Source organism: Sarcophilus harrisii, chromosome 6 (assembly GCF_902635505.1).
Source record: "Sarcophilus harrisii chromosome 6, mSarHar1.11, whole genome shotgun sequence".
NCBI classification, from domain to species: domain Eukaryota; kingdom Metazoa; phylum Chordata; class Mammalia; order Dasyuromorphia; family Dasyuridae; genus Sarcophilus; species Sarcophilus harrisii.
This window is the reverse complement of record NC_045431.1, coordinates 253,879,044-253,902,494: the sequence shown is the minus strand read 5'-3', so window position 1 is coordinate 253,902,494 and position 23,451 is coordinate 253,879,044. Positions and strand designations below refer to the sequence as shown.

Genomic DNA, 23,451 nt, shown 5'->3' with positions numbered 1-23,451 from the left:
GCCTCACCTGCCTTGCATTTATTAGCCATTTTTTTGGCTAATGATTCTCAAATATACCTATCCTGCTTCAGAGTCTCTGCTGAGCTCCATTATGACATTCCCAAATGCTTTTTAATTATCTCAAAGTAAGGCCCACTAGCAACTTAAAATCAAATGTGTAAAATGGACTATCTTTCCCACTAAATCAATACCATGCTTCCTTCTATCTTCCTTCCCTATGTGCAACACATAATCATTCAAACTTTCTCATCTATCCAACCTATATTTAATCAGTTACCAAAGATCTATCCCTTTTAAATTTGCAGCATCTCTCCAAAATGCCCTTTTGTTTCTCTGACACAGCAATCCTTCATCCCTCTATTTCTAAATTATTTCCATAGTTTATTAATAAGACTAAAAATCCAATTCATCCTGTATTCTGACACTAAAGTGATTTTTCCTAAAACAAAGTGGTGACCACATCAAAACTCTCACTTCCAATGAAATTCATTGACTCACTATTACTTCCAGGTTCAAATAGAAAATTCTCTGTTTAGTATTCTGTAATGTTCTGGTTTAGATTTCTGTAGGTCTTAGGATCAGCCTTCATTTTACCAGAGTAATCACTATGAGAACAGCCAGGGATAACGTCCAAAAGTCTTTATTGCTTCCTTTCATCTCCTTGCCTGGGGCCCAAGCTAGCTTTCTGGAGGCCCTGTAGACAGGCCTTGGTCTCAGTGGAGAAACGAAGGAGGACAGGCCAGCCACCATGGGGGTGGGAGATGGAGTGTCTGTCTCAATCCAAGAGTTTGAGCTCAAGCCTACAGTCCTCTGTCTTCTCCAAGTCTGACTCTGGCTGAATTTGTCCCAGTTTATATGCTCTATTACAATTACATCATTACAGTATACCGAGTATGAACCAATCCTTATATCACTAGGGCAATCACACTGAACTAAAGAACTCACTTGCGAAACTAGATAACCATTGTTTTATCAATTCCACTGAGTTAACATTTTGTTGTAAGAATCCTTATTTCAAGTACTTTTCTCCACAAATCTGGACCATTACAGTATTCAAAGCCCTTGATAACCTAGATCTCTTTTCTTTTTCCAGTCTTCTATCTATTCACTGACATTTAGTTTCTGATCCAGTGAGAATGCCCCCATTGCCTTTTTTTTTTTACAACAAAAATTGTCTATCTTCAGCTCTAGATGTTCTCCTACCTGTTCCCCATATCTGAAAAGCTATTACTCCTTTTCTCTGCCTATTGTTTTCCCTGACTTTCTTTAAGTCTCAATTAAAATCCTGTTTTTAAAAGAAACCTTTTCCAATCACTCTTTATTAGTATAATCTCTCACATGAAGAGTTCCTTTTAATTCTGTACTAGAGTTTATATATTTGTTTTTTATTGAGTGACAAAGAGATTTTGATTATAATAGTAGCTGGGTATTTAGGTCTTTGAGGGATTTCATGAATTCGCTCATTCTATAAACAAAACAAAACAACAAGATAAAACAACAGAAACTTGCCAAACTCCACACAATTCATTTTGCATTAATCCTTTTTTATTCCTTTTCCAAAGGAAATCTTCAAAGGAGTGTTATTTCTTAAAAGTCTTAAGGAGTTTTATTTCTCTTTACATTAAGGCTAAATACTTCCATGTGGCTTTCTTTTAGTCCACAGGAAGGCAGATACATTGAGTTGTGGTACTACTTACAGTAGTTGAATATCCTAATCCTGGAAGAATATTTAGTTGACTCAGTGATTAAAGTATTGTTTCTGGAATCAGGAAGATGTAGATTAAAATAAAAGTTACCCTGAACAGGTCAATTAACTTCTGCCTGCTTCAGTTTTCCCAGATGTATAATGGGGGTAATGTCACCCATCTTTCAATTTTGTGAGTATAAAATGAGATAATAGTTTGTAAAGATTCTAGCAATTTTGGTTCCCACTCAAAAGATTCTTAACAAATACTTGTTTCTTTTTCTTCTAATAGATACTGATTATGTGATTCTAAGCAAAGGCATTGTAATGTTAAGCTTGAAGAATTAATGCTTTTGATTAATTTATCTTTGAAATAGATCCTGCACTGAGAACATCCCACATGTAAATGAAATGAAAGGAACTTCCCACATCTAATAAGACTACAGAAATTAAGTATGGCAATAAATAATGATGTTTTTGGTTTTTGAATAAATTTTGAAAAAAGAGAATAAATGATCAACAGCTTCACAGAATTCTCTTGCGATTTTGTTGCTCTTCAACTTGACCACACAATTAGCTCTGTTTAAATACAAAAATCATCCAGCATAAAAGTATTTCAGACTAGCTGAAGAGAGATTTAGAGGGGAAGTGATGCTGGTGCCTTTTCTGTATCTTGGTGATATTAAATACAAAACATTGATTATTCTTAAGTTTAAACATTGTACAATGTCCAAAGATACAATTATTGATATTAGTAGCCTCAAAAAGCTGTCAGAAGTAAAATAATTTTTAAAACTTCCTTATCACTCCATATTAAATAAAATTTAATGAAATTAATTTGGTAACTATGGAAGATATTGAAACCCTATGAGACATTCTATTTCTATAACTGATTTCTTTGTTTCTTCTTGTCACTGCAGATCTGACATCCTTTCTTTTTCTGAAGACCAATATAAAATGTATTCTTATGGAGTTATCTTTTATTTTTTTTTACCTTCTTGAAATTGTGCTTGGAGTGTTAGGTAATGTTTTACTCCTTTACTTGCATATTTTTCATCTGTTCACTGGTCATAAAACAAGACCCATTGGGTTGATTGTCATTAATTTGGCCCTTTCCAACACTTTGATGATTCTCTTCAGGGGAGTGCCATGGACAATGAAGTTGTTGCAGTTGAAAATTTTCCTTGATGTCATTGGATGCAAAATCCTAATTTATCTGCAGAGAGTGACCTGGAGCATTTGTCTTTGTAGCACCAGCCTCCTGAGTACATTTCAGGCCATTACCATCAGTTCCAGCAACACAAGATGGACAAAGCTCAAAGATAGAGCTCCAAAGTTTGTTATTCCATTTTGTAGCTTATTGTGGAGCCTCGTTCTGATGTTTGGTGTAGCTGTGTTTTTTCAAACAACTGCTTCTTGGAACAGCACTGACAGTAGACAGAATAGCAACCTAAGATTTTGTTCTTTAAATAGATACACCATGACTATTTCAAAATTTATAATCTGGAAATCACTTTACGAAGGAGTTTTTGTGTGTTTCATTGTCACTACCAGCAGCTACATGATGTTCATTTTGTACAAACATCATCAGCAAGTCAGGCAAACTCTTGGCATTAGTCTAAACCCCAGACCTTCCCCTGAGATCAGAGCCACTAAAACTATTCTTTTGTTGGTGAGCATCTTTTTGTGCTTTTATTCAGTCACTTTCATTTTTATTATTTGTATGCAAAATTCTCAAGGTACAACACAATGGATGTCACACGTCTCTGTTCTTTTGACTCTATGTTATCCAACATTCACCCCCTATGTCTTAATAAGCAGTGACTCCCAAATCTCCAATTTTATTATGTTTTCCAAAGGATGAAAAAGCCCTTTTCTTACCCATGAATTTGTTAAACCCAACACCATATAGCTTTATAATTTTAAAGCTAAAATCCCTTTGATTTATATGGAGTGCAATTTTATCATTTTGTAAAGGGGAATGCTTAGGCAAATGGAAACATTTCCAGAAAAAAAAAAAAGCAGAAATTGTTATACTTTCTCAACTGTAAGATATTTTACCAACCTAAAAGTCAAAAATTTCTTGATTCATTGGTAAAGAGATGAATGCACTAAGTGGTATAGAAGACAGAGGACTGGTACTCGATTCAGGAAGGACTCAATTCAAATCTAAGTTTAAACACTTTTACTGTGTGACCCTGAGCAAGTCACTTAATTTCTATCTATTTTCAGTTCTCCAACTGTAGAATGGAGAAAATAATAACACTTAATTCCCACAATTGTTGGGTTCATTAAATGAGGTTAGATTAATTGTACTTAGCACAATAGCTAGAGCATAGAACATAAATCATATATATTAGTGTTATTGTTATCATTATCATCATCATCATTAGTAACTTTTTGTGTTAAAATATTTTAACTCTTTTAGCACAGAAAGTATCTAGGAGGTCACTGAGTCCATCATGTTTTTTCCTTATATATTCAAGTCCTTGAAAACAAAGTGATATTCATTTTTAAAAGATTATGCACAATTAGGTTGCTTAAGGAATAGAGCACTAGCCCTAAAGTCAGGAGTTCAAATCTGGTCTCAAATATTTAATACTTCTATCTATGTGACCCTGGACAAGTCACAACTCCAATTGCCTTATCAAAAAAAAATACTACTCTGATCTACTTTGTCAGAAAGAATGGAGGAAGGAAAAAGGTAAGAAAGATTAAAAAAAAGTGTAGAAGCAACATATGGAAAAGCATAATGAGGGAGTTAGGAAGAAAGGAAATAAGAAAAACAACAATGGGAAGGCAAACCTTAAGGAAAAAGCACATTGAATAAAGAAAACACACATTGAAGACAAAAAAAAAAAACAACACATTTTCACTGGCAAAATAAGCAGTGAAAATAATTAATATGCTAAGGGAATTTGATGTGATATATAGTATTGCATACTTCTACTTTTTTATGGTATAATGAAAAAAGCCCTAATTGTGAATTAGATAAATGGAGTTCAAATCTAGGATGAAATAGCTAATGATTCTTTGGCCTTTGATAATTTATTTTCTTTTTTTGATTCTTTGCTACTTTGGTTCAACATTTATTTATTCATTTTTGTAAGGCAAATGGGGTTAAATAACCTGCCCAAGGTTACACAACTAGTAAGTGTCTGAGGCTGTATTTGAATTCAGGTTCTCCTGACTTTCGGAGCTGCATTCTTCTATTCATTATGCCCTGTAACTGCCCCTGGTTCACAATTTAAAATAAAAATAAAAATAATGGTATATGAATGTTGTGGAATATTATTTATTATTCTGTAAGAAATGACCAACAGGATGATTTCAGAGAGGCCTGAAGAGACTTACATGAAATGATGCTAAGTGAAATGAGCAACAACAAGAATATACAATGATAAATTCTGATGGACGTGGCCCTCTTCAACAATGAGATGATTCAAACAGTCACAATTGTTCAGTGATGAAGAAAGCCATCTACACCCAGAGAGAGGACTGTGGGAACCGAGGGTTGGAATAGAACATAGCATTTTCACACTTTCTGTTAATGTTTGCTTGCATTTGGTTTTCTTTGTAAGTTTTTTTTTTCCTTTCTAGATCTGACTTTTTTGTATGTGCAGGAAAATAACTCTAATATATGTATACATGTATTGAATTTAACATATATTTAAACATATTTAGCATGTATTGGACTACCAGCCATCTAGGGAAGAGGGTGGGGGAAGGAGGGAAAAAAACTTGGAACAGAAAGTTTGCAAGGATCAGTGCTGAAAAACTACCCATGCGTATCTTTTGTAAATAAAAAGCTATAATTAAAAGAGAGAGAGAAAGAGAGAGAGAGAGAGAGAGAGAGAGAGAGAGAGAGAGAGAGAGAGAGAGAAATAGAAAACCACTGTAGTGATCCTGTGATCACTACTAAATGATACTGTAGTATCATTGCCAAGAAAACTCCAAATGGGATCACAAAAAGTTGGACACTACTAAAATGACTGAATAACAATAGAAATATATATGGAATGAGCAGCATAAAATATTATTAGATTCTAACCATACTATTTTGCTGTGGTATTTCTAGAATCTTGGTATTATTGAAAAAGTATATAAGGAAACTGGATATTAAAGACTACAGAAAAGTGATATCCTATGGGAATACCTGTTACCACCAGGCAAGGAAATGAAAGAGCTTGAAAATAAATGGCCTGAACAACCTCTTATGTACCAGTCAAATCTGAATCATACATTATAAGATATAGTGATCTCAAATCTTTATACTTAAAATTTTCCATAACTTAATGTAAGGAACAACTGTCTTATAACTACCTATGCAAATTATCTGCTGATTTTATATTCAAGTTATTTCCTCACTGTTGTTTATTTTAACACCAAAGTCCCATATTACTAAAAATGAAAATATTAATGTTGTATGTTGGTAAAACATTCTGAAAAAAATGAGGAAAGTTCCTTGCACATATTGGATGCACACTTTATAAACAACAATAACAATAGGGGAGTATTAAGGATTTTTCCTATATTCCTGAAGTTTAAAGGTTCAAATAGACCTCATATTAATTTGGTAAGAAGAAAAAGTGAACTTACTATTTACTCTATGAAGGCTCATTGTTTGCTTGTTTGTTCCTTTTTTTTATCCAAATCTACAATTTCATAATAATCAAAAAAGTGCTTTTTCTAATAGAGATCAGCAACTAATCCTGAATTTATTCTTTTTCCATTTCACCCCCATATATTTACCAAGAAAACCCAAAATGGGATTACGAACATGACTGAAAAATATGCACATCTAATATAATATAAATTGAAATCTGTAAAATTGCATTACAGCATCTATTATTTCTCTTGACTTTCATCTCTGTTCTCAGCAATGATTTGCCTGTATATCCCTTATTCTTCAACAAAATATAAGGTTATCAAAATTCTATCCTGACCCATGCTTAAGAAAGCACTTCATGCATTAAGTTATATCACCAGAATCAAATATAGATAAGTAGAACTTTATGATTAGGAGCCTCTCACCCACTAATCCTCAAAGATTCCCATCTCTCTTAACCTTTGACACTCAATGATCTTCACCTACCTAAAGCAGAGAAAAGTTTTTTTTTCCCCCACAGGCTCAGGTATGCTTCTTTGGAGTTTCTAATTAATCACCAAACATTATTGTTGGGAATTGATATAGGGTAAAAGCTATTTTTTTAAGTTGACACTCTCTATGCACAACATGGATTTCTTATGGAGACAATATTAATTTTCCTTAAAGTGACATAATAATAAGATCTCTGAGGGAGATGATCTCAAACACATCTCAATTTATAACTTGATATCCCAGCGCATATCTCTCTTCACATATACACAAACACACAGACACACACACATGCACACACACCTTGCTACAGCTTTACCTACTATTCTGGTAATACAGAGCATACAGGTAAGTGACTCAGTTTCAAAGACAGAAGGCTAGATGGGAAAGTTTCTTTGGGGAAAAAAAAGGAAGCCATAGCTATGGGTCTCTAGGTCTTGGGGTTGAAAATCTCTCCCAGAAAAGCATGAAGTTCTGTCTCTGAGCCAGAAACTGTTTTCTAACTTATTTTGAAATGAGCCTGAGGCATCTCCCTCTATTGCTTCTCTGTTCTGGGACCTTCTAATTTGATTCGTTATATTTTGTTCAAGGGTAGAGTTCATGAGCATAGCATCCTAAAGTAGAATATGTCTGTTCCAACCACAGAATCCAAAATTTTCCTTGTCCTACTCAATCATAACTTAATGAACTGGTGAGAGGCTCTTTCCTTATTATATATGATACTGGCATAAGGAGCAGAAGTAGTAGAATTAAAATAAAGCTTCTATCAGAGGGGAGAGAAAGCAGGTATTATTTAAGGCTCTGGCAGACTCTTATCACAATCTTGAGTCTCTGGCTATCACTTACAGTTAGTTCAGGTGCCAAGATGTCAGGATTTCAGGACATTCAGTCTTAATCTAAAATCTAACTCAATTTGTCATTTCTATGAGATAGTTCTCAGAGTTGTGAAAAAGGTGTCCAATAGATTGAATATTATTTTTTGTTCCTTAGACTGCATGTTATTCTTTTATTCTGTCCTGGCATCCAGAGACTTCCAGATAGCAATGGTTAAACAACAGCCATAATTATGATAAAGTGTCTAGAATTTTGTCAGGACACTAATTTAAGGGGGGAAAGTGTCAGAATGTGCAACTCCATAGCATCACAGAAAGAGCTGGTTAGCAAAAACTAAACAGAAATAATACGCCAAAAGGGAAGACTGCCAATATATAATTAGCAGTAATAATAGCTAGTATTTATGGAGTGCTTTAAAGTTTACACAGTATATCACAAATATTATTTGCTTCAACACAAATAATAACTCTGAGTAGATGCTGCTATTACCTTTACTTTGCATATAAGGAAACTTAAAAAGAAGTTGTGATTTGCTTAAGATCACAAAGTTAATCAGTATTTACAATTTTTTTTTCTATTCTTCATTAGTACAAGTCTTGTGCACTGTCCATTAGCACTCTCCCATCCACTGTAAGTGGCCCCTCCTCCTCTTTAAATAAAGACAGATTTTGTTCTCTTTTTGGATAAGGCTTCTTGTTATGCTTCTACTTACTTCCTTGATCTTAATATCTTCAATCATTATTCCCTTTGTCAGTATCCAATCTCCCCTGTGCTCTCCGAAAGTTAAGAAAATAGCAATATTTGCTATCTTCCTTTACTTCATCAATGTCTTATACATACAGCAAATAGGTTAGGGGCAATAACTGTTTGTGGATCATGTCATAAAAAAGAAAAAAAAAATTGGTGACATGGGTTCAAATTCCAGTTCTGCTATTTCCTACCTAAATGATATCAATGAATTCCCTTCTCTTGTGGTCTCATTTTCTTCATTGGCAAAAAGAATGTAAAGGATCAGATAACCTTTACAGTTTCTTCTAGTTCTATTCCCTTTCACTTTGAGGGAAAAGACTGGGATTATATATTTCTATGCTTTAGTAGCAGGAAAAAATGATATGATCAGTTCAACAGTATTTCTCCTGACTCCCTACTGGTTTGCAATGTTGGGGTGGCTGAAATACTTTCATTATAACAGAATAATCTCTCTTGTTTTTCCTTAGTGTTTCTCAATTCATCTAAGTCAGGAGATATCGGAGATATCCTTCCCTCATATTAGGTAGGTTGATATAATGAAGAGTTAAAGATATCTGTGAAGGAGTCACTATATATTTATAAGTATTATTTGCTTTTGCATCAATATGTTTAAAGTGAAGTTCTTAGCTGGAAGAAGCATTTATTAAGTACTCACATTGTGTTAGGGACTATGCTAACTGATGAAGAGTCAAAAACAAAATGATGGAGACATGGAAAAGGAGGAACAGTATGTCAGTTAATGATTCATATGAGATGAAAATAAATTATTGGATGTGAAAGGGAGCTGAAAAAACTAAGAACAGAAAAGTATAATGCGGAAAGTGGTTGGTGTTTCGCCTTGAAGAGAGTTACAAATTCTAAGTCTTTCTAACTGGGTCTTGAATATATGAGGACAAATGTTGTTTCAGCTTGTAAACTTATTCCTAAGGCAAATGAAATACTTTTAAAATCTTTGTAAACTGTGATTATATTCTGACTCATTTCTATCCCCCCTTTTGAGTCTGAAGTTTCTTCTGTTTAAAGTTCCAAGGGGTATTCTTTAACTCTTCTTTTTGGTTTTGTTTTATTTTTATTTATCATTTTTAATTAAGAAAATTAATTAAGAAAAACAGAAAGAGAACAGGAAAGTAAAAGCCAAAATAAAACAAAATCAGAATATTATCATCTGCCCAGCAGATCAGATAGAGTCAAAAGTACAAATATTTAAAATAATCTTTTATACAAATATTATAATTACAAAACTCAAAAGCTATCAGGAGTAAAGCATTTGCTAAAACTCCCTTCTCAATCCTTATCATATAAAGTTTATTAAAGTTAATCTGAAATATGTGGAAGATACTGAAGCCCAAAAGAAAAATCTGATTCTCTAACAGAACCCTCTTTTTCCCTCTCCAGGTCACTGTGGATCTAACATCCATTCTCCTTCCACAGACTAATATAGAATGTACTCTTATGCTGATATATTGTATTTTCTCTACTTGCTTCAAATTGTGATTGGAGTGTTAGGTAATGCTTCAGTCCTTTACCAGTATGCATTTCATTTAATCACCAGCCATAAAATCAGATTAATTAACATAATTGTCATTAATTTGGTCTTTTCCAACATTTTGGTGATTCTCATCAGGGGAGTTCCATGGGCAATCCAGTTGCTGCACTTCAAAATTTCCCTTGATGACAGTGGATGTAAAATCATAATTTTTCTTCAGAGAGTGTCCCAAAATATTTCCCTTTGTAGTACTTGTCTCCTGAGTATATTCCAAGCCATCACCATTAGTTCCAGCAAAAATAGATGGACAGAGCTCCTACTCAAAGGTCCAAAGTACATTATTTTATTCTGCATGTTATTATGGATCCCCATTCTGATTTTAAGTATGACTATATTTTTTCATGTGAGTGGTGATAGGAACAGCAGTGACAGTAAACAAAGTAGCAACCAAGATTTTTGTTCTTTAAAGAAATACATCACAACTTTCCCCAAATTTATTATCATTAAATCATTTCATCAAGGAGTGTTTGTAGTTGCCATGATCATTACCAGTAGCTATATCATGGTCATCCTCTTTAGACACTATCAGAAAATCAGGCATACTCTTGGCAGTAGACTTACTCCAAGAGGCTCCCCAGAAATCAGAGCCACCAAAATCATCCTATTGCTGGTGAGCATTTTTCTATGCTTTTATTCAGTTAGTTTCATCTTTATTATTTATATGAACAATCTTCAAGCAACTAGACAGTGGGTGATACATGTCTCTGTTCTTTTGACTCTTTGCTACCCAGCATTTGTCCCCTATGTCCTAATAATCAGTGACTCCCAGATCTCTAATTCTTGTTATGTTTTCCAAGAGATAAAAAGGTCCTGCCTCTACTCATCCACTTCTCAGACTAAACACGAGAGCGTCTTCTAATTTTAAAGTTGAAATACCTTTGAGTTGTATATAATTCAAACCTATCATTTTGTATATGGGAATATTGTGATAAATGGTGATTTTCCAGAAATTAAGCAGAAATTAGTTTTGGTTTCTCAATTTTGATGCTTTTTTATACCAACCATTCTGATCAGGACATACATTTCTTGGGTCATTGAGAAAAAAAGATGAATGCAGTTACTTGGTGCAGATAATGGAGAAATGATCCTACAATCAGGAACAATTAAATAAAATTTAATCTGAAATACTTATCGCTATGTCACACTGGACAAACCCCTTAACTTCTTTTTGTCACAGTTATGCCAATTTTAAAATAGAATATGAATAGCACCTAACTCCCAGAGTTATTGTTAACATCAAATGAGATTTGATTTCTTGTAAGGTTCTTAACACAAAGCTTGAAACATAATAAATGCTTCATAAATGTTAACAATTATTATTGCTGTGATTATTTTTAGTGCCATTATTAAGAACTTATAGTGATACAGTACTTCAAATATTATAGTATTGAAGGCATGTTATTGGTCATTAATTCCAACATCATCTTTGCAGAGAGGACAAAACCAAGTCTGGAGGATTAAAGAACATGATCAGCATCACATCACTGTAAGGGACTAGCCAGTTTCGGAGGTGTATGCAGAAAAAAAAGTTAGTTTCAATGCAGCAGGGCAAGGGAGGTAGTACCTAGCTAGAAAAACCAAAGAATGATGTTTTCAATCATCAAGAAATTTAAAGTTAAATTTGACATAAAAGAACGATTAAACTTAAGCTAACTTTTCTAAAGAAGTTAAAATAAATTTATGGGTCCTACTTATATCCTGAAATCCTTCAATCTTTTGCAAACTTATTAGAGACTGGTGAATTAGATAAAACAAGCTTAATTACTTAAGAAAGAGCAAGGTCACATTTTCTTATCTTCCCAGGAATATTCCACAAACATGGCTAGAACTATAGAGATGATGTTTTATGAAAGTATTGAGAACAGAGTTTTCCCTTAATTTAAAGCAATTGTATCCTTGGTATCTTCAGAGTGGAAGCTGAACTTTAACTTTAGCTGAACATAAGCTTCTCCACTGAAACCTCAAAGTAGAAGCTTTAGGTTATTGTTATTGCTTTTTATGGAAAGTAATCATATTGATATATTGAAGCACTTTTTATTAGTAATTACATAATTAAACATAAAACTGTATTTCTGAATATTAAACATCAAAATGAATAGGAAGCCAAAATTATAAAAGGGAATATATATCCATTTAAGTTAGCCAAATTTTGTCCAGTGTCTTGCATGATAAATTTACTGAAATAACATGTGAAGAGAATATTAACATCAATAAAAAAAAAAAAAAAAAAAAAACTTCTTGCCATGATGGTGATTAAATGCAAAACAGAGAACTAAAGAAGAATGAATAGAAGACCATTGAGGCACAATAAACAATTTATATATTCTAAATGTTTTGAAGTTATATAAAAGAAACTTGGTTTGTAGATGGAGTTTCATAGAAGGTTTCCAGGATGACATTGTTTATCATAAGAGCATTGAATATCCATGTTTAGAATATTTATGAATCCTTGTAGGGAATGGGAAGCCAGTAAAAGTCTCTAATCATTGGAGTCATATTATCAAATCTGGGTTTTTGAAAGAAAAATCTGTTAATATGTATGGATTCCTGATGAAAAAATAATATCCATCAAATGACATGAACAGATAATTTTCAGATGATGAAATTAAAACCATCTATAATCATAAGAAAAATGCTCTAAATCATTATTGACTAGAGAAATGCAAATGAAAATGACTCTGAAGTGCCACTTCATACCTTTAAGACTGGTTAAGGTGGCAGGAAAATATAACGATTAATGTTGGAGGGATGTGGGAAAACTGGGACAGTAATGCATTGTTTCCAGAGTTGTGAAATGATCCAACCATTCTGGAGAACAATTTGGAACTATGTAAGGGCTATAAAACTGTGCATAACTCTTGACCCAGCAATGCCATTATTAGGTTTATATCCCAATGAAATAATAAAAAAGGGAAAAGGATCCATATTCTTTGAACATATGCAAAAATATTTGTAGCAGCTACTTTTGTGGAAGCAAAGAATTGGGAAATGAATAGATGTCCATCAAAAGGCAATTAGCTGAACAAGTTGTGGTACACATAGGTAATGTATTAGTATTGTTCTATTAAAAAATGATGAACCAGCTGATTTTAGAAAGGCCTGGAAAGATTCACATGAACTGATGCTGAACAAAACAAGTAAACGCAGGAATACATTGTACACAATAACAGCAAGGATGTTCGATGATCAACTATGAAAGGCTCGCTTCTTCTCAGTGGTTCAGTGATCTAAAGCAATAGCAATAGATTTTGGACAGAAAATGTCATCTGCATCAAGAAATAGCACCATGGAGTGATGAATGTAAATCAACACATGCTATGTTCACTTCTTTTTTCTGGATTTTTATCTCCCATGGTTTCTCCATTTTGTTCTGATTTTTCCCTCCCTCCCTCCCAATATGATTCATAAATCAATTTGTATTAAAATTAATTAATTAAAATGTAATTATGGCTGTTTATTCCATCTCTCATTAAAGAATGATTTCATTATGATTATGCTCTGTGATCAATCCATACGTGGTTCCCATTGTCATTATTTTCAGATATATCTTCTTGGCATGTTAAATTGGAAAAACGTTTCTAGAGCAGCTTACAATTCTGGACTTTGATCATCATTGAAATTCAAATCTATTGATTTAATAGCTTATACTATGAGCTTTGTGTGCAATCATGGAGAAGTAACAGAAGCAGAACAATCATTTAATCAGTCCTTTTCAACATAGGATCACAAAACCATAGATATCAACCAATAAAGGCTTAGAGAACATATATAATCCACATACTGTCTGTTACAGAGTAGGAATTAAGACCCATAGTGATTTATTTTCTCAAAAAATTTTGGATTTCATTTTAAATAAATGTTTACAGCAATTTAGATACCTCCTATCATGTGACAGGTACAGAGTCTAGGGCTTTACAAATATTTATCTGATTCGCAGAATGATTCTGTAATGTACCTTATTTTTTTATACCCATTTCACACTTCAAGAAACAAGACAAAGAGTAGTTAAGTTACTTGTCCAAGATCACAGAACTAGTCTGTATGTGATTCTGCATTTGAGTTTACACCTTTTTGATTCCAGGCCTATTGTTTTATTTGCTATTTTACCTAGCTGCCTGATAAATTTTGCAAGCTGCTATTAGGCATAGAAGGGACAATAAAATGTAGATTTGTAGACACAGAAAAGACTTTAGAAGATGGAATCTCAGGCCTGAAAATAATTTCAGAGCATAGAAAGAACATAATAAAATATATTAGAAGAGGCCTTGAGAGTTTGGAAAATTTTGACTCTCTTTTAAAATATTTCCTTGTTGTTAGATTATGGTCAATTTGTTTAATCTCTGAGCTATCTGTTTCTTTATCTGTAAAATGGTGATAAAAGCTCTAATAGTATTTAATTCACTGAGCTATTGTGAAAATCAAATTATTATGTAAAGGGATTTTATAAAGCAATATATAACATCTACTGTTAGTCATGATGAGACTTAGGCCTCTAAAAATGAAATAACTTACCCAAGTTTAGTTAATTGCATAGTTTAGAATTTTAAAAAGTAAAAAAAAAAAAAAACAGAGGAAAAGCTTAGAAAAAATAATCTTTTCTCATCAAAAATATATGCCTCTGAAATTGATAAATGTTACAAATCAGAATTTAATTTATGGTTTTTCTTGATTGTCTTGAGTTGAGGAAAAATAGAGAAAATTTTAATAATGTGGCATAAACTTACAAATGTGCTACAAATTTTCAGAGATGCTCTTAAATGTTTACTTTTAATCTCCATCTTCTTCCCCTTTTAATTTAATATTTGTAATGTCTAGAACATTATCTTGTACATAATTTCTAGCTAATAAATGTTTTCTGTATTGTTGAACTGAATGAATGGATTTATGAATGTTTTTTTTTGATATACAATCCAGTTTTCCAATTTAACATAAAATTTCAACATCCACCTACCAAAAAAAAATCCAAGTAAAGTGAAACCTTTCAGGTTCCAAAGTTTACCCAGTATATTCTACTACTGTGGCGCCAATTTGCACCATAGTTAATTTCTTTAAATTAGGATGTAATACACTAGGGATCTCATTACCAAATCTCTTGATAAAGTAGATATGATGCATCTTCCATGGCAGAAAAGTTAAAAACTTGGTACTGATTAAAAGAGAAGAGACATTTCTAAGAGTCTCCCTGAACCATCTTTAACAAGTAAAAGATAAGTACCATTGCTTTCTGGTTTTAATTGCAGGGCAAACTCTCATTCATAACAGAGGAACCTGATTACTTATCCTGAAAAGTCATCAGAAAATAAGCCTGTCAGGAACTATTATCTGAAGAGAATAGCATTGAATCTGAGGACCACTGAAGAATCAAAACTTTTAAGACTATTTTGTTTTCTTCATCTTAAGTACAAGATCAGTAGATGAAAAGATTCCTGAACATTAATCCAAAATCTTGCCTTTCTACTTATGGACACATTAAATGTAAGTTGTTGTTGTTGTTTTAGCTAATAATTCCCATAGTATCTTTTAAATACAAAGTTTTCTGTTCATTCCTTTTATGTTAACAGATGATCTTTTTGAAGATTTACTCATCCCTTAATGAGATATGAACACACTTTGATGGGCCTTAACACACAGTACAAGGAGCACAGGGTTAGAAAGTAAGAGATCTGAGCATAAGCACCAGCTTATTAGTTTATAACCTTGGCTCAAGTACTTGCAATCTTTGGGTTGAACTGAAAAAAGGAGGGCAATATATTGGATGATCCCCAGATCCCTTCCAGCTAAGATATACAGTGATTTTTCTGAGGGGCCCTATTTGGCATCTGATGAGAGTAGAAGAAAAAAATAAGTGAAAAATTAGGCCCTAATGGAGTAGGTTCAGAATTTCTAAATTTGGCTATCTTCCTGTTAACTTGAATATGACACAAAATCATGAAATCCTAGCAATATTAATCTTGAAGCCTAGATATTTGAGGCTAAATAGTAAGGTCAGAGATTTAGAGCTATAAAGGAGCTGGAGACAATCAAATCCATCAAATCCTCATTTTAGAAAACTGAATTCAAGAGAAGGGAGATGACTTTACCAGAATCATCTAGCTACCAGATATGAGACAATATTTAAACTAAAGTTGTCTTGAGACTCAAAATAATTATATACTATACAAAGCTGTCTCCTTTAAATACCCTGTTACCAATTTAACCTTGTATTTCTAAATTAATGTTTCTAATTTGTTGCCAATTATAAAGCATATAGCTAAATTTGTTTGAACCATGTTAAAATCTTAATCAAAAATCATTTGAGATGGAGAGGTAGATCTTCAATGACATAGTAAAATTTATTGTAAGATTTTGCAACATTGATTTGAGGTTTTTATTTCTTTCTCTCCTTATGATATATATGTTTATACACCTATACACCTAAACATATTATCTAACTATATATGTTAATAATACTGTGACCCTTTTTTAGGTGAATATACACTCTTTTAGATTGCCCTTGGAGAATCCAAATGTTAACATAATGGATTTCTGTTTCCTTTTAAAATCATCAAGGTACTTATGAGGCAGCTGAGTCTTTCACATACAGCCTTACATGTATAATTCTGGGTACGTAAGTCAGTTTCTGTTTGTCTCAGTTTTCTCATCTGTAACATTGGAGTGACAACGGGACCTATCTCTCAGAGTTTTGTGAGAATTAAATGAGATAGTATTTGTCTTTGGCACATGAGTTATATAAATGAAAGTTATTAATACTTCTTTATTTTTTACTTCTTTATTTCTTTCCCATGAAATAAGCACCATTACCTAGCAATTTATGAGACCCTACTTAGAGAAATCTTCAAAACTGGAAAGGGGGAAAAGACAAAACCACTTACTTCTAATGTCTATTTAACCCAGTCTCTATGATTCTGGGCACATATATTTCAACTTCATATTTTTATATTTCATTTAAAATTTTGATTCTTTGATGAATTTTACACTTAGATTTGGAGATAATGGATGCGGGACTACAGTAAAGGGTAGACCTGTATAGTAAAGGATAGTCAGTGAAGAATTTTCTGTTAAAAAAAAATAGATCTAAACCTTTGCTGCAACTTAAGGCCTTAGACTAGTCACTTAGATAGAGACTTATGTTGGGTACTCAAAAGTTAAGGGGTCTAACCAGGGTTACACAGATCATATGTTCCAGAGGCAAAATTTGAATTCCAAATTTCCAACTCTTTATTCACTACACTCTTCAATGCCAGGAGAGTGAGGGGATATAATAATTCAGTGAAATTCTTTTTGTGTGCTAATGGAGCCTGTCAGAAAAATATGATACTTACATGGATAATTATAGCTCAAAATAATATTCTTGGAAAATATTCAAGCGAAAAATAGAGAATCTTCAACATGAGGCAGAAGTGTGGATGCCCTTTGAAATGGTTAATGCACCTATTGTAAAAGACAATGCAGACACCAATCTTCTACCTGTGTTTCTATATTGTCTGTATTGTCTTTTGCTGAGAATTATGTAGTTCTTTTAAAAATATTTCTAATAATCCAGAATTATCTGTCTTATGAAACGGGTAATTTCATTTTAAATTGTTCTAATGACCAAATCTTTGCAAAACCTTTCATTTTACAAAAGACTATATGCTATTACATGAAGTCTGCTGAAATAAGATCATCTAGATATCTGGATTTAAATATTAAATCTAATTCTTTAAGTAGAACTTAAAGTTTGTAAAACTTGTGGATGTTAGCTCATTTAAGCCACACACCACAACCATGAGGAAGTTACTATTGGTATTGTCATAATTTACCAATGAGAAAACTCCAGTTTAAGTAACATACTTACAGCTATAGTGATATTAATGTTTATTTTCATGACTTAAATGCATATTCTCTGCACCAAATCTAATTTTCTCTCCTCTTTGTCTCCACTGCTTATTTGATGCTAAATACCCCTCTGAGATTATGCTGATCAAAATAGTATTCTCTTTGTTTCAATATCTTTCTCCGTTAGGGGTTTACAAATTTTGTTTCTAATATCTAAATTAAGACCATGGACATAATTTGAATATCAAATTTATCAAAATTCAAGAAATATCTGTGAAGTGTCAATTATACACAAAAATGTGTCTTAGATTTAAAGAAAGAAATACAAAAATGAAACATTCTTTAAACTTCTAGAGCTTATGTGCTCTGTACAAAGCATTGATATAATTTTACAATATGTGCATTAGCCATTTCAAAGGGCATCCACACTTCTGCCTCATGTTGATTCTGCTACAAGTACCACATTAAAAAATCCATTCAGTGCTCCAACATCTTCTTAAAAAAAACATTCCACTTTCCTTTAGGGGATTACTATATAAAAAAGAAGCATTTAACTAGGCTGGAGAGACATCCCTGGAGGGAAAAATAATTGCTTTTTGGCAATAGTTGAACTGCCTAGAAGAGTCTAAGATCCCAGGATCCTAGAATTTTATCACCAGGATTCAGTTAAAATCCCACATCACTTAGATTTGATTTTCCTGAATAGAATTGATGGCATTATAAGATTTAGAACTAAAAGAAACCTTGGAGTAATCCAAACCACCATATTTCAGATGAGAAAACTCAATCATAAAAGGAGCAAAAGTTATATATTTAGGTACTTTATTTGAATCTAAGTCCAAATTCAATAATTCAAACATTATAACATATTATAGACTTTCATTTAAATTCCAGATTTCTTTATTTCTTTATGAAGCTTTATTGTATATTTCTTCCAGTTTGACATGTCTGTGTCAGAAGAAGGGAGAGGTAATCCTTAGCCCTGTAGCAATTAGTGATAGTAAATCATGGAATACCCAAAGATGCCAAAAAAATAGCATAGAAATGTAAGTGGAATCAGAAAATTATCCTCATTCTGAGATTTATTACAGGTTTCTTCCAGTAAAATAAGGACTCTCTTACATCAGTCTTTATGCACTATATTTTGTCCAATAGTTTCTGTAATTTGGAGTACTGGGATTCCAGGATAACAATCTGATCTGTCTTTGTTTCTTTTACCATCTCGATCTCTTCTCTTTATTCAGTTACAGATTGCTTTTCCCCCTACATCAGAATTTCTTTAATCATCTATACAAGTCAGTCCCAGCTCAAGTACAATAAAAAAAGTTCCCTAAGAACAATATCTCACAGTTAAGTCAAGTGCACAGAATTCATGCCCATTCCCTAATGAGAGTCAAGCATATCTCACTTATAATCAAAATGCTTATTGACTTTCTTATTGTGGTGGGTGTATTAGTAGATAGTTTTGACATATGTAAATACACACACAGGTATTAATGTACACCTATCACAAGACCTCTTTGCCTTTTGAAGTAGTCCCCATTGGAGATCACACAAATTTTCTAACTATAGTTCTATTGCTTAGAACATGTCTCATCTCCACGTTGATCATCCAACTGCCTTCACAGTCAATAGAAAATTCTTTTGCATACCCTCACAATAGTGAGATGAGAACAGATGAGAATAATATATATGTATATGTATATATATAATATATATATATATATATACATAAATATATTTCAAAGAAAGAAAAATATAAAGCCCTGTCCTCCCTGCTACCATGCTTTAATTCTGAATCTTTTCTTTTTGGTCTGTGACACTCAATAGTACCATTCTAATAATTCTACATGCACAGTTAAACATCTGAGTTATTTGGATGCACTTAATATACTAAATTGTAAAAATAACTAAAGGAAAAAGGGCAAAGGAATCAGGTGAGAAAGTTATATGTATGAAGAATCTTAGACTAGACTCTAATGTAGAAATGTCATTTTGGTCCCTCTCGAGAATGAAGGATAACAACAATTGTCAAACAAACATTTATTGACCTACTGTATACTGAATGGACTATAAGCAGTGCTGAGGACAAGAGCTAAAAAAAAAAAAAAAAAAAAAATTAAAGTGTCTGCTCTCAATCAGCTTGCAATCTAATTGCCCTTCTAACCTCCCCACCCCCCCAAAAAAGCTAATAAAGTCTTTGGAGGCAAGGAGGGAAAGCTATCTATGGGGTTGTGATTTTGGTAGATTTTAAGTGAAAGGAGTGGGAGAAAATTAAGAGATGTTTGGTCTGGAAATCCTCTTCAGATGGAAGCTTTTAAGGTTTTAACTCTGCCCTCTATCCAATAGGTACTGGAAATACTAAAGAGACATGAGTACAAAGGGATATGCAATTCACAGGATAGAATCTTTTCTGATGATATCCCTGAGAGAACAATAGAGTCCAATCCAAAATAATGTAATTGGAGTGCTTTAGAGAATAAGCTCTTGTCTGAATCTTTTACTGATGTAGAATATAGGGCTACATGATTGAACTGGTTATGGAGACAATCAATATCTTTATCCTAAGATTATTTTTTTCTTAGTCTTAATGAGACCCAATGATGCAGGAAAGGTGTTAGAAATGTATTATTCTCAGATACTGTTACATTTGGAATTTAAGATAAAGTGAGAGACAATAGTCTATGCATGATGAATTTGTTAAGTAAACTAGCAGTAACCATTAAATTATTTCAATGACTTCTCAATGACTAAAGACATAACATAAACATAAACATAGGGTTTAAGATTAGACTAAAGTTAGGGTTTCATAACTTTCATATAGTTTTGGGAAGTATAAGACAACAAAGAATATAGCTGAATAGGTAGTGAAAAACAAAACAGGGAAGATAGCATCATGAGGTGGGGTCAACATGATTGGTTATACCAAAAAAAAGTTGGTTGACACACATATGATGCTAACAACTACCCCTCTTTGTTATTAAGAAATACTAGATCAATTTATCAGACCCACCTACACAATGAGGATATTGTTAGTGAACCAGGGATAGCATTACAGAAAAGACAAAATGCCCAGAACCAATGTTTCAAGGTTGACATGTTTTACTATTCAGAAAGAAGTATTGACATTTTGGGGTAATTAATGTTAGATTGCAATCATAGCTTTTACCTTCGTCTTTCCCAGAAATTTTAATCTATTTGAAATCGATGGCCGTGTCTATCAATGATTCTAGACATGATCTAAAATTTCCCTAACATTTGAGTTTGCTGGTTTGCCACTAAAATCACTTTTACTTGAATTCAAGTAAGCATAGAAGAGTAATTTAAAGTCTCATAAGATTCCAGGTAAGGTAATCTTTTTTTGAGGTAAGGTAATACCATATACTATAGGAGCTTGGGGTTGTTTCAAGAGAATATATGATAATTTGACACAAACATGTCTTTATTCATTGGGTTCATATATGGTAGTTAAACACTTCTAGCTTCTTTATTCTTGGTTGCTTCCTATAAAATTCTGTAGTCATATTATGCCTAAAATTTTATTTATAATAAATTTCAAAGTAAATATCAATTTTATAAATTAAAATGCACAAAATAATAAATCTACAAATAAAAGTAATCAATCAAAATATCACTTTGTGAAATTTCATGTAAGAAATAAAGGTATAAAAGTTTACAAAGATGTACTTGAGGTTTGCTTAACATAGAAATAGTATTCATCAGGTAATCCTATATTTTAATATGTCTGAGGTTGAAGGGACTACATTTTTCTTAATTTTTCTTTCTTTTTTATTTTTTAGGGAAAGCATACTGAATGAGCACATTCTCTCTGTCTTTTTTTCCCCTTTAATTTAAATCTCTAAAATCATTAAAAATTGTTTTTCTGGCTCCTGGACTGAAGATTTTGCCGGTCAGTAGCAATATTGGAGCTCTATATATCTGCTAAGGGTTTCAGAGATCTTCCAGGCAATCTTTCTTTTCAATTGCTTGAAGAACTCCATAATACCTATATTAACTGCCTTCATAGCCATTGGGACAAAATGTTCTTCTCCCATACTACCATAGAAGTTCATCACATACTTGGAGTAGACACCATATCTTGGTTACCCTCAATCTGGTTAAACCTACCTCTAGAGTATTTATGAAATTTAAAGAATCAAAGTTTCATTACTTTAGTCATACCCTATTTTAAAATTGAAATTTCTTGGCTGTATGTTCAATTTTCTTAACCACTTTGACTCTTAATGACTTTGGCTATTGAATTTTGATTCAACCACTTACTACTTGGACAATCTTAGATAAACTATAAGATCCAAGTATAATGAATGAGAATGAAGAAAAAAGAGTTTGTGAATGGATTGAGTAAAAAATATTATCTCTTTTGCATTAAGAAACTTACCAAATTCCCATATGGACCAAGACTAAGGGGAAAATAGTTTGGAAGCCATTATAATTTGTATTTCATATAATTTCAGGTATAAATCACCAGTGCCTTGAATACTTAGATGTCTTCCCAACTAATGGAAAAGCAAAACAATGTGACAGAGTTTGTTTTGTTTGGACTCTTTGAAAGTCGGGAGATGCAGTATGCTTGCTTTGTGGTATTCTCTATCATTCATGTGCTTACAGTTTTTGGAAACTTACTTGTGGTGATCACCATAAATGCCAGCAAAACCCTCACTGCCCCCATGTATTTCTTCCTCAGCCACTTATCCTTTGCAGACATGTGCTATCCATCAGCCACTACTCCAAAGATGATTGCTGACACTTTTGTAGAGAGAAAGACCATCTCATTCAATGGCTGCATGACTCAATTATTTTCTGCCCATTTCTTTGGTGGAACAGAGATCTTCCTCCTCACTGCTATGGCCTATGACCGCTATGTGGCCATCTGTAGACCTCTGCACTATACAACCATTATGGATCGGCAAAAATGTGGCCTATTGGCTGGGGCATCCTGGGTCGCTGGTTTCCTTCACTCTATTCTGCAAACCCTCCTCACTGTTCAGTTGCCTTTCTGTGGACCAAATGAGATTGACAATTTCTTCTGTGATGTTCATCCCCTGCTGAAACTTGCTTGTGCCGATACATATATGGTGGGACTGATTGTTGTAGCCAACAGTGGTATGATCTCACTTGTATCCTTCATCATCCTTATAATCTCATATATTGTAATCCTGTTGAATCTGAGAAGTCAATCATCAGAGGGGAGGCGCAAGGCTCTCTCCACCTGTGCTTCCCACATTATCACTGTTCTCCTGGTCCTTGTGCCTCCTATGTTTATGTACATCCGCCCCTCAACCACACTGGCAGTTGATAAACTTGTTATCTTGTTCAATATTGTGATGCCTCCATTGCTCAACCCGCTGATATACACCCTGAGAAATAATGAAGTAAAAAATGCCATGAGGAAACTATGGACTATAAAAAAGACATCTGAAAAGAAATGAACTGATATTTGACTTATTCAATTGTAGCTATGTCCAGAAATGAGTGACAGTGAATGTTTCCTTATGCTGATTATTGGAATCTCCATGTTTGTCTATTTCTGGTCTGTTATTTCTACTTAAGTGAAAGAATTTGTGTTGGTGATCATAGTCCCTCATATTAAGATTATGTTTAATACATTTAGAAGCATTTTGGAAATCTATTCATTCCTTTCTCATAAGATAAGGAATTAAAATGCATGAGGAAGTGAACATCTAAATTAAATGAATTCCT

At 33.0% G+C, this 23,451-nt stretch overlaps 2 protein-coding genes across 2 annotated transcripts; both read left to right on the top strand.

The window, feature by feature from the left end:
• Window positions 1-2,681: 2,681 nt before the first annotated feature.
• On the top strand, window positions 2,682-3,548 carry LOC100920335 (vomeronasal type-1 receptor 1-like; the record flags this gene model as incomplete). The annotated part of the gene is made up of 1 exon (XM_003774513.2): window positions 2,682-3,548. A coding segment is annotated over one exon (867 nt), but the record flags the coding sequence as incomplete, so codon positions are not given.
• Window positions 3,549-22,235: 18,687 nt separating this feature from the next.
• LOC100919807 (olfactory receptor 4S1) lies at window positions 22,236-23,180 on the top strand. Its single transcript, XM_012553087.1, has one exon. It carries the CDS (start codon window positions 22,236-22,238, stop codon window positions 23,178-23,180), a length of 945 nt encoding a protein of 314 aa, XP_012408541.1.
• Window positions 23,181-23,451: the final 271 nt, after the last annotated feature.